Below are 12162 nucleotides of genomic sequence, written 5' to 3'. Positions count from 1 at the left end.
AGTTCAAATCCCCATTTCTAATCTTTATTTTATTTTTTTGTTACATTACAACCACACTATTCAAGAATATTTTTTATAGTGTAGCCTGATTATTACTATTATCATACAGGCAATTAAAAGTTCAAACTATTATCGACTTCAATGTTATAGGGTTTAAACCAAAATTATTGGAAAATTATATATGATCTAAATGAAAAAAAAAAAAAAGGAGAAAAAGAAATAAAGAGAAAGAGGGGAAAAGGAACTGACTTGTTGGATAAGTCAGGTTTTGGTAGATCGAGAGGTTCGATACAAAAAGCAAACCATTTCAGTAGCGAATCCCCCAATTTTCACTCCATTCCTTCTTCTTTCTCATCTCCATTCTCCCTCTCCGTTCCCAGAAACTTGCTTCCCCAATAGGGTTTCTAAAACCCTAGTTTTGATTTTTCGATTCATTCCTCTTTTCCCACAGATCCGAGCTCCGTTTCAGTCTTCGTTTCCTCAAACCTATGGCGACCTTGGTGAGCTCGGCGGGTGGGCTCTTGGCGATGCTTAATGAGACCCATCCCTTGCTTAAGCTTCACGCTCTCTCCAATCTCAACAATTTGGTTGACAACTTTTGGCCCGAGATCTCAACTAGCGTCCCTGTCATGTACGAATTTGCGTTCTTCTTTTTTCTTGATGAAAGTTTGCGTTTTAATTTGTTGGGTTCTTCGATTGTGTACTTGGGTGTTGTTGTTTTTAGTTTTCATGGATTGTAGGGCTGTTAATTGACGAGTGAGAGAGTGGATTGTTTCTTTTCGGTATGGATTCATCGTGGAAAATGTCTAAACTAACTAATTCTAGCGGGTCTTACTTGATGTTTTGACGCGTTCTTTTGTTGGGGTTCGGGAAATTGGAGTTTGGAGTGCCGAAGTGTTTAATTTTGGAGAAATTCAACTTGACATTGGTATAATTAGCGAATGCTGGGTTAGACATTGGGTTGAAGTTAAGTGGAATGATGCTTTATGTCGACCTGCATTCTGATTCTGGCATTTAGATTAGTGATAAACAACCGTGCCCTCTAATTCAGGTTGCTTGTTTAGTTACTTTTTCTTCTTTTGACAATGTTCTGAATCAGAAATTTGCGAGTTTCCTAAGCAAAATAGATGGTGTTTTGGTTATGATATTCCAGTTGTTGTTGGGTTTTTATGAGCCTGATTTTTTACATCTTCCCTGGATCATGACATGTTATACATGTCCAGGAGTTCTCAGGAGTTCTTCTAAGTTAAGGTGACGAGGTTAGCATTTTTTGTTTGGGAAAGTGGCGGGGATAGCCCGTAACTCATGGGAGTTCATCATTCATGATTGATTATACGGGGTATTGTTTAATGGTGACTTATTGTCTATCATTTTCTTACAAATTTGATGGATAGGGATTTGTGAAAAGGTGGGGAGATTGTGTGAGGAGGTTTGAAAGGTTGTTAGGTTTAACGCTTCTTATGGGGTTAAATACTCGGCCTTTCTGTAATTTTGTAGTTAGGGTTTATACTTCCTTATGTTAGGTTTTGTTGTTGTTGTTGTTGTTATTATATGTCCTTGTACAATTCTATTGTTTCTCTCAATGAAAGCTTGGTTTCTTCCTAAAAGAGAGAAAAAAATGTATGAATGCAGACCTGTGTTGTGGAAAAATATAGGGATGGATTATTTGTTGGTGTGCTTTATTTCTCGTGTTGCTGGTGATGTCAATGTTATGATAGCACATTGTAACTCTGTTTGTAAAACATGTCACTCCTTTTCAGTGAAAGCTTGTATGAAGATGAAGAATTCGATCAACATCAGAGACAATTAGCAGCGTTACTTGTGTCAAAGGTAAATGAGGCTTTTCTTTAACGGTTTTTCTTTTGGATACAGATTGTTTCTCTTCATTCTCTTTCTATCATGTTTCTATAGCCATTTGATATAAATTTATGAGAAATGATATCCTTTGCATCAGGTAAAAAAATCAAAGTACCCTGAATCCGATAACTTTAAGGAGGATCTATGAACTATTTTGTTTTCCATTCATTGATAATGGATTACCCACCTTTAACTCACAGATCTTTAAGGAGGATCTATAACTCACCTTTGATATTGATTTTTGGATTTGGTTCTCTCTACGGCTTTGATTTGGTGCAAAAGTAGACACCCTTTCAATCATTTTAGTCTCTCTATTCTTATTTAGTTTCGAATTGGAAATCTCTTTTATAATTACCTATGGGTGCTTTGGGGTTTTCCCTTATTTATTCAATGAAATGTTTCTTATATAGAAAAACCCTTAACTTGCAGGTCTTCTACTACTTGGGTGAACTTAATGACTCCCTATCTTATGCTCTTGGAGCTGGTTCACTTTTTGATGTTTCTGAAGATTCTGATTATGTTCATACTCTTCTAGGTAAGAATAATCACTATCTTCATCAATTATATGTATTAGTGTGTAAAAGTTGTTAACTAAACTTATATATATATGCTTCAAAAGTTTTGTTTGTGGCCCAAGATGAAACTTATGTATGTCAAATAAGATAGTTACTGGTTATGGGTATTTTGTCAATAAATTATGATTGTACTTGAAATGATTGACATTTATATAGGAATTTTAGGATGCTTTGATAAAGTGAAGGACTTGATAATTTGATATTGGTGTTTCTTTACTTGAATTCTCAGCTAAAGCTATCGATGAATATGCTAGTCTTAAGTCTAAGGCAGCAGAGTCAAACACAGAAGGGACAACTGTTGACCCAAGGTTGGAGGCAATTGTGGAGAGAATGCTTAATAAGTATGTGTGTCTTTCTCTCTTTCTAGCATGATGCAACTCTTTACTTCCCATTGCTTACTCACCATGTGTCCATTTAGGTGTATAACGGATGGGAAATACCAACAAGCTATGGGAATTGCGATTGAGTGCCGAAGATTGGACAAATTAGAGGAAGCAATCACAAAAAGTGATAATGTTCAAGGAACTCTCTCCTACTGCATAAATGTTTCACACTCATTTGTTAACCTTAGAGAATATAGACATGAGGTGAGTATTTACATTGTTTTCCCGTTCTATCAATTTTTGCTTTTTTGGCAGGGTCTGAGTGATATTGCTTTTATGGTAAAATTTACTATTATATTGTATAACACTACTTTTATATTGGATGTGAAAAAGATGTCAAGAATCAAGATGGAATTCTCAGATTCTCATAACATGAAACATTATGCATACTGGCTTGGACATGTTACCCACCAGAAATAAGCTTAGGCATAAATCCCTTTCTTATTGTACATTTATGTGGCTGCAAAGTGATCCAGGGCTTAGGGAGTTTCTTTTAGTGAGTATTTTGGTGAAATTGTCTAAAAAGAGTGGAAGTACTCTACTGTTCACATTTTCTTCCTTCCCTGCTACTTTCTGATTCAATCATGTAGTGACAACTTATATGGAATGGTTAAAAACCGGATCACTATGACTATTTCACCTAACTCTTTGTGAAGAATTGTGTTTTATTTTCTTGACTGCCCTTGTTATTTTTCTTAGTACGGATGTAAGTGTTTTGTTCCCCATCTCTTTCTCTTGATTGGAGCTTTTATGTGTAAAATTAATATCAAGTTACAAATATAGAATTAAGAGAATTTATTAATTTTAGTTAGAGTATATGTTGAATTTGGATGTTTAACTGTTCATTCTTTCAGAGACCTTAGAATGCCCATATATTCAGTTTAGAAGAAATGCTTGTGCTTTACGGATTTTGGAAGTTAACCAATTAAAATGTGTAGTCTGAAGTGTACAATAGGATGAAAATGTTGAGGTTGATGCTTATCTTTCTTGTTTCATTAATCCTGTAGGTTCTTCGTCTTCTTGTCAAAGTATATCAGAAGCTGCCTTCTCCAGATTATTTGAGTATTTGTCAGTGTCTTATGTTCTTGGATGAACCTGAAGGTGTTGCAAGCATATTGGAAAAGCTTCTTCGATCTGAAAACAAGGACGACACTCTTCTCGCATTTCAAATTGCCTTTGATCTCATAGAGAACGAGCACCAGGCATTTTTATTAAATGTGAGGGATCGGCTTTCAAATCCCAAGCCTGAACCTCCGGCAGCAGCACAGCCTAGTTCGAACGAGTCTGCTCAAAGTGAGAGTTCTCCTGCTGCTGATGCTCAAATGACCGATGGAAGTTCTGCCCCCAGTCTAAATGTACAACAAGCAGATCCAAAGGAGGTAGTATATGCTGAAAGATATGCAAAAATCAAGGGAATTCTATCAGGAGAAACATCAATACACTTGACCCTGCAGTTCTTATACAGTCACAACAAGTAAGAGATTTTCTTCTTAAGCCTTTCTTTTCAAACTAAGGTTCCAGGGTTGAAGTATAAGGGGAGCTAGTAACTTTTATCCTTTTATCTTTTTCTTTTTTATTATTTATTATTTTTTTAACCTTAATTGTTAATAGATCGGATCTTCTCATTCTGAAGACAATAAAGCAATCTGTTGAGATGAGAAACAGTGTCTGTCACAGTGCTACAATTTATGCTAATGCAATCATGCATGCTGGAACCACGGTGGATACATTTCTCCGTGAGAACTTGGTGAGGCTGATATTGGACTATAAGCTTTTCCTTCATTTTGTAATTAATTTATTGTTTGTTGAAATTTATGCCATCTTGCTCTTCTACTTATCTAGGACTGGTTGAGCAGGGCCACCAACTGGGCTAAGTTTAGTGCTACAGCAGGGCTTGGTGTTATTCACAGAGGCCATTTGCAGCAGGGAAGATCTCTTATGGCACCATACCTGCCACAAGGTGCATCTGGTGGTGGCGGCAGTCCTTACTCAGAGGGTGGTGCCCTTTATGCTCTAGGTCTTATTCATGCCAACCATGGTGAAGGCATAAAACAGTTCCTTCGAGATAGCCTACGAAGTACTAATGTAGAGGTACAGTCTTTTAAATTACTGGTAGTTGATACTTGATGTTGGGGCAGTATGGATAAATCTTGGTTATTTTGATGGATTCAGGTTATACAACATGGTGCTTGCTTGGGTCTTGGTTTGGCAACTCTAGGGACTGCTGATGAAGAGATTTATGATGACATCAAGAGTGTACTATACACAGACAGTGCCGTTGCTGGTGAAGCTGCTGGCATCAGTATGGGCTTACTTATGGTTGGTACGGCGAGTGAGAAGGCTAGTGAGATGCTTGCCTATGCACATGAGACACAGCATGAAAAGATCATCCGGTAATTAGGGTTTTGTTCTCTAGATTAGTACTTGGTGTAGTGTTCTATACATCTATTTTGTTGTTTTCTTATTTTTTTTATACTCTTACTCAGTGGCCTAGCATTGGGGATAGCCCTCACCGTTTATGGAAGAGAAGAAGAAGCTGATACCTTAATTGAGCAGATGACTAGAGATCAAGATCCTATAATTCGCTATGGTGGTATGTATGCATTAGCATTGGCATACAGAGGTACAGCAAACAACAAGGCAATTCGTCAGTTGCTTCATTTTGCTGTATCCGATGTGAGCGATGATGTTAGGAGAACAGCTGTTCTTGCCCTTGGGTTTGTCCTCTACTCAGAGCCTGAACAGGTCAGTGCTATATCAATTCTTATGAACGAGTTACTCCAGCTTAACATTCTCATTCCTTCATCTTTTATAACTGAAGTTCTGTTCTCACTTTGTTTATAAATCCACAGACGCCTCGAATTGTCTCCTTGCTGTCTGAATCTTACAACCCACATGTTCGATATGGTGCTGCTCTTGCAGTGGGCATATCTTGTGCGGGTACTGGATTGAGTGAGGCTATATCCTTGTTGGAGCCCCTAACATCAGATGTTGTTGATTTCGTTCGACAAGGTGCCCTTATTGCAATGGCTATGGTCATGGTCCAGATTAGTGAAGCCAGTGATTCTCGTGTTGGAGCATTCAGGTATCGTCCTTTTTTATATTCTTTCATTTCTATTTTCTGAAGTCTTTTTTTCCAATTAATATATAATTTCTTATTTTAGGCGACAATTGGAGAAAATAATTTTAGATAAGCATGAAGATACCATGAGCAAGATGGGAGCAATCTTGGCATCAGGAATTTTAGATGCTGGCGGTAGGAATGTTACTATAAGGTTGTTGTCCAAGACCAAACATGACAAAATCACTGCAGTTGTTGGTCTTGCTGTTTTCAGCCAGTTTTGGTATTGGTATCCCCTTATCTATTTTATCAGCTTGTCCTTCTCACCCACGGCATTTATTGGACTGAATAACGACCTAAAAGTTCCAAAGTTTGATTTCCTGTCTCATGCAAAACCGTCATTATTTGAGTATCCTAAACCGACCACTGTGCCTACTGCTACGTCTGCCGTAAAACTTCCAACTGCAGTTTTGTCAACTTCAGCAAAGGCTAAAGCCAGGGCTAAGAAAGAAGCTGAACAAAAGAACATTGCTGAAAAGTCGTCTGCAGCTGAATCTTCATCTACAGGTTCTAATCCTGCTAAAGGGAAGGTGTCCTCTGAGAAGGATGGTGACTCCATGCAGGTAAATTTCACTTGATGCTGTTATCTCCTGCTTTTTATTTCAGTCTGTGTCGATTTAGGTTTATGCTGTATTTCACGTTGCTTATAGCTGTGCTGCATCTTAAATTTTTATTATTAAGGAACTATGATGATAGTCGTACCGTGTTCTTTGCCCTACTATGTGGCAGGTTGACAACCCACCTGAGAAGAAAGCAGAACCAGAGCCCTCTTTTGAAATTCTGACCAACCCAGCTAGAGTGGTTCCTGCTCAGGAAAAATTCATCAAATTTTTAGAGGAAAGCAGATATGTACCGGTGAAGTTGGCGCCTTCGGGTTTCGTTCTACTAAAAGACTTGCATCCTTCTGAACCTGAGGTCCTCTCTCTAACGGACACACCGTCATCAACAGCATCACCTGCCAGTGGTTCAGCAACTGGGCAGCAAGGTTCCGGATCAGCCATGGATGAGGAGCCTCAACCACCCCAGCCTTTCGAATACACATCATGATCATCCTACCCGTTGATTTGTTTTGACTTGGTTGGTACTGATGTCATCTTTTCCGGAAGACATTGCAGAGCAATCTCGGCAGAAGTAAAATGCAGGATATTATTTTGAGTTAGGTTAGCTCGACGTGCTACCGACGCCTATGTATGAACTGGATTTCTTTCTTTTCCTTGTATCAATGTTTCAAATTCTAGGAAGATGGGAATGAAATTGTGTATGGAAAGCTGAAACCACTCTATGCTCAAAAGTGTTTGATGCCATTTGTAGTCGAGATATTATTATCGTGGCCTAGCATCTAGGCGACTGAAGAGCTCAGTGATACTTCTTTACCTCCAATATAGTTATCTTTTCTCCCCCTTCCCCATCTGCTTTCCATATTATTCCCCTCATTTGGGAGTTGCTTCAGAAAAATGGTAGAACTCTACCAGCTCTGCAATTAAACAAGGTGGTGTTATGCCCTTGCCATTTGAGATATTGATTTGGTTTCTTTGTTTAATCTCACTTTGAACTATGTGATTTTAGTCGGTCTTGATGAAGCTATGCTGTTTATATCAAATTCGCTTTCTTAGTTCTTTCATGTATTGTGTAAATGGCTACCAAGAATATGTGAATGAATTTCCATTCTTTAGAAAGTTATTGATGTCACATCGGGTTAATTGAACATTTAGTTCAATGTGGATGGAAGATTATGTATCTTTTTTTCTTTTTTATAAAGTAATAAGCGTCTTAATTATTGAAGGAAGTTGGCTCCAAATACTTAAAGGTGGTTTGTGGTATTGTAATGGAATGAGATTTTAATCGGTTCTAACAATTTTCAATCCAACTCTCTTCTGATTCTATTTTCGTTCTGCCTTCAAATTCTCATGAATTTCAACAGTAATTCTAACTATATTCCAATCTCTCAGACTTTAAGATACATCTAGATTGGACCTATAATATATATCCAATTTTTTCTTCAAATATTTAATTATTATTATTTTTATGTACGATAAGAGTGGGGTTCACAAAGATAAGTGTAGGATGCACCAAAGTATTGCTTTAAAAAAATCTCTTTTATGAGGTTAGAGAAAACATATTTGAAGAAATTTAATTCGTTGAAGGAACTTTATATTTGTAATGATTTTAGTATAGCGATTACAATATCTAAAACATAATTCTTTGATGTTTTTTTCTTGAAGTTGGAGGAAATTGTTTTTGAAGTCGTATTAGAGGTTTGACTTCAAAGCCTTCAATAACTCAATAACTTAAGTTTTTGTCTTCTAGGTCTTCACGAGGGTTATACGATTTTTCTACCATGGACTTGAATTGGATTGGAATTGATATTTTTCTAATTTGCTATTTCTTTGTCTCCAAACTTCATTTTAAGGGCACATATTAATTCTTAAATAGCCCTAAATTAAATGAATTTATTTCCATGGTAAATACGTGGCGAAATTTCCCCTTTAACACATATTACTTATTACTTTTTTTAATCTTTTATTTTTTTTCTCTCTCTAGCTTATTATCTCTTTCTCACTGATCCTTTCTTCTCTTCTCATTCCTCCTCCGTTTTTTTTTTCTTTTTTTATTTTCTATGGTCTCTCCGCATCGAACAATTTGGGAGAAAAATGAGAAAATAATAAAAAGGGGCAATTGTAACTTTAATTAAATGGCGCGTATTTCTAGGTTTTACTTTTTTTCATGACAAAAAACTTCTGCCTAAAAATTTAATTGTTATCGATTTCTATGTGATTATTATCTTATTTGTATATGATTGCCACACATGCAATCATAAAAACATTGAAGTCATACTTTGGTTTCTTAAAATGTATTTATCATACAATACAATTTTCCTAATAATAATAAATAAATAGAATAACAGCGAACATTTTTAAATTCTTAATTTTTATTTTTTAATTTTAAGAAAAATAATAATTAATATATTTTTTTGCTATGTTTAACCTCAATAATATTAAAATATTCAAGACACGTTAGTTTGAAAAATATAATAATAAGATATCTATTTCGCCCTACTCTTTACCAAAAAACCCTAGCCCCAAGAGATTATAGGACAAAAAGTAGTTTTTTTTTTAAAAAAAAAAACACAAATATTTTCCCAAAAACCGTAGGCCCAAAGAGAGGCCCATGAAAAAGTAGGCTCAATATGAGAGGCCCAATAAGATTCAGGCGTCTCTCACATATTAATTGAAAAACCCTAGCAACTCCCAACCATTTCCCTCACAGAGAAGAAGACGACGATAGCCGCTCGAGGCTTTTGCACACAGAAACAAGAAGATGGTGTCCGGTTCAGGTATCTGTGCCAAGCGCGTCGTCGTTGACGCCAGGCATCACATGTTGGGAAGGCTCGCTTCTATTATCGCCAAAGAGCTTCTCAATGGACAGAAAGTTGTGGTCGTCAGGTGCGAGGAGATCTGCATCTCCGGCGGATTGGTTCGCCAGAAGATGAAGTACATGCGTTTCTTGAGGAAGCGAATGAACACCAAGCCTTCTCATGGCCCCATTCACTTCCGTGCCCCCGCTAAGATCCTTTGGCGCACCATTCGTGGGTATTGTCTTCCTCCTTTCTTCTACATTTGTGTATTTCGCTCTTTGCGATTGGTAGTGATTGGTGTCTTTGTTTTTACTGGATTTGATTTGGGTTTTATAGGATGATTCCCCATAAGACTAAGCGTGGTGCGGCGGCGCTTGCTCGTTTGAAGGCGTATGAGGGTGTTCCTCCTCCGTACAATAAGATGAAGAGGATGGTCATCCCTGATGCTCTCAAGTAAGCTTTGTTCGGGGGCTTAATCGTTTAATGTTTCTTCTGTTCTGATTGTGAGGTCTTTGTATTTACAAATTCGTTATGTTGGTTTGGAAATTCAGGGTCTTGAGGCTTCAAGCTGGACATAAGTACTGCTTATTGGGCAGACTCTCTTCGGAGGTTGGATGGAACCATTATGATACCATTAAGGTAAGAATGCAATGAGCTTTAAAATTAGTCCATATTGTTCCGAAATGTGTCAATGAAATTTATTGTGCATATTGTTACGAACTCATGTTGCTCTTTGTGGTGGAAGTATATTTTGGCGTTTGGTTGAGTATAACTACAATTGGTATTTTTTTACTCAATTATGGATAAACACTTGGTAGTCTAGTTTAAATAAATGCTATATTTGTGCTTGTTGGGTGTTTATATTGTTCGCCCTTTTGAATGTTTAGCATTTTTTTTATGTTCATTTCTTACTGGTGTGGTGATCTCCAATCTCGAGTTTTAATTTAATAATATTACTTGTTTACTTGCATATTTCTTTTCATATCCTGTGGGTTCCCATGACACCAAATGTTGTAGGGTTAGACAGTTTGCTCCGTGAGAGTAGTTTGGGTGCTGGCCCGGATATTAAAAAAGACAATATTACTTGTTTACTTGAATATTTCTTTTCACATTTTCCCCTTAACTGAAATACTTTTGAACTTGAGTGTGGAAGTATATATCACTTATGCATGCAAATTTCAAAGTGGGAAATCTTTGGAAATATGAATAATGCACATGTTTAGGATTGGCCCTCTTTTCACCTTGTTCCCTTTGTTAGTGGTGTTCTGATTTGTTACGAGTAGTTATTATTAATCTGCTGTATTATTTTTACTTTCTGTTATTAACTTACTCTATAAATATTAAATAGGCCTTGTATATTACCTTCTAATATACCATCAAAACACTTTTTCTTCATGTTTAGATTATCCTGCTCCCTCTGTCTTATTTTATTTCTTATGTCGTCATAAAATTCAGTTCCTTACATATGTATGTCTTATTCCAATGCAGGAACTTGAGAGGAAGAGAAAGGAAAGAGCTCAGGCTGCATATGAGAGAAAGAAACAGTTAAATAAGCTGAGGATTAAAGCCGAGAAGGTTGCTGAGGAGAAGCTTGGTCCCCAACTTGAAGTTATTGCTCCTATCAAATACTAGTTTGTGATTTTGATCTCAGAAACAAGGATACTGGAGAATTGTGTTGCAGTTGAATTTCATTTTTCAATTTTGATAACATTTATCTTTATTAGTGGACATGATACATCTCTGTATGCTTCTAGAATTCTTCAGTTTAGTCAAGTTTTTGATACTTTTTGTTATATCTAGTAGATTCACGATGCCTGTTTGTTCCAAAAGCAAAAATGTCCGATTCCTTGGCTATGCATATCGTTGTCTGAACTCTGCAGTTGATTCTCAAGCATTGGGTTGAAAGCTGGCCTTTTTTAAGTTCCAAACCTTGATGATGATTGTTCATGGGGTTTTGTGTGTTTGGGCCGACAAGAAAATAAGAACTGAATTTTTTATTATACCAATACAGTTCTTAGTTTTATTTGTGTAAGAATTCTGGGGACTTAATTTGGGATTTACAGTTTTATCAAGGTAATATTGCATTAGGCATTCTACTGTTTATACGACATCATTTCAAACTCATGCTTTTAGTTTCCTCCATGGATTCCTGTGATGATTTTTTCTTCCGCCTTCTTGTGGAATACATTTTTCTTGGGGTATTGTAGAGATGGTTAATAGCAGTTTCGTTCGTATCACTATTTTCTTTTGTATTTGAAGTGACTACTTCAATAAGGGCTTGGCCTTGAGGGGATAGATCGATCTTAAGATATATATTTGATGAGGTAATGATATTGCATGATTAAAACGTGATGGTCCAGGGCGTGAGCAAGAGATGGTCAGAGCGCACGAGAGACAATGGGTCCAGACTGTACTTGTCCCGAAAACCTAAAGAGAAAATCTATGCCAATTTAACTTAATTTTCAAATCAAAACTACCGGTTTTGGTTGGATAGAAGCGCCCAGATATCTTCCTTATCAACCTTTAATCATTGATATTTGTATGCATAATTTGAATTTTAAAACATATGGTTGAATGAGAAATCTCAGCTAATCACAAGTTGTCATGTCATTATAATGAAAGTTCGGATCCGTAAAAATTATAAATTGGATCAGTTCAAGTAACTAAAGTCTTGGCACAAGCCCATATGAATAGGGTTGGCAAAAATTCCTGCGGGTATCCGTCCTAATCGGGGACACAAATCGCGTGTTTGTCCCTGCCCCGATCCGAATATATTTTATTGATTATATATATATAACAGTAGCTTTCGTTATTGTTTTCTATTTTTCTAAATTTTTTTAATTTCATTTTATATAATTAACTTTTAATTAT

General features: G+C 36.5%; 2 protein-coding genes across 2 annotated transcripts; both read left to right on the top strand.

Annotated features, from left to right (window-relative positions):
- Window positions 1–206: 206 nt before the first annotated feature.
- LOC120067011 (26S proteasome regulatory complex, non-ATPase subcomplex, Rpn2/Psmd1 subunit) lies at window positions 207–7316 on the top strand. Its single transcript, XM_039018373.2, has 13 exons — window positions 207–631; window positions 1761–1830; window positions 2287–2392; window positions 2662–2773; window positions 2851–3019; window positions 3823–4289; window positions 4427–4562; window positions 4658–4906; window positions 4988–5208; window positions 5302–5560; window positions 5668–5900; window positions 5980–6499; window positions 6666–7316. Exons 1-13 carry the CDS (start codon window positions 489–491, stop codon window positions 6981–6983), a joined length of 3003 nt encoding a protein of 1000 aa, XP_038874301.1. The 5' UTR covers window positions 207–488; the 3' UTR covers window positions 6984–7316.
- Window positions 7317–9088: 1772 nt separating this feature from the next.
- On the top strand, window positions 9089–11084 carry LOC120092529 (large ribosomal subunit protein uL13w). Its single transcript, XM_039050639.2, has 4 exons — window positions 9089–9526; window positions 9628–9744; window positions 9843–9930; window positions 10780–11084. The coding sequence occupies exons 1-4, from the start codon at window positions 9255–9257 to the stop codon at window positions 10921–10923; spliced, it is 621 nt and encodes a 206-aa protein (XP_038906567.1). The 5' UTR covers window positions 9089–9254; the 3' UTR covers window positions 10924–11084.
- The last annotated feature ends 1078 nt before the right edge of the window (window positions 11085–12162 follow it).

Source organism: Benincasa hispida, chromosome 12, assembly GCF_027475165.1.
Source record: "Benincasa hispida cultivar pf3 chromosome 12, pf3_genome.v1.1, whole genome shotgun sequence".
NCBI lineage: Eukaryota > Viridiplantae > Streptophyta > Magnoliopsida > Cucurbitales > Cucurbitaceae > Benincasa > Benincasa hispida.
This window is presented reverse-complemented; position numbering and strand designations above follow the sequence as displayed.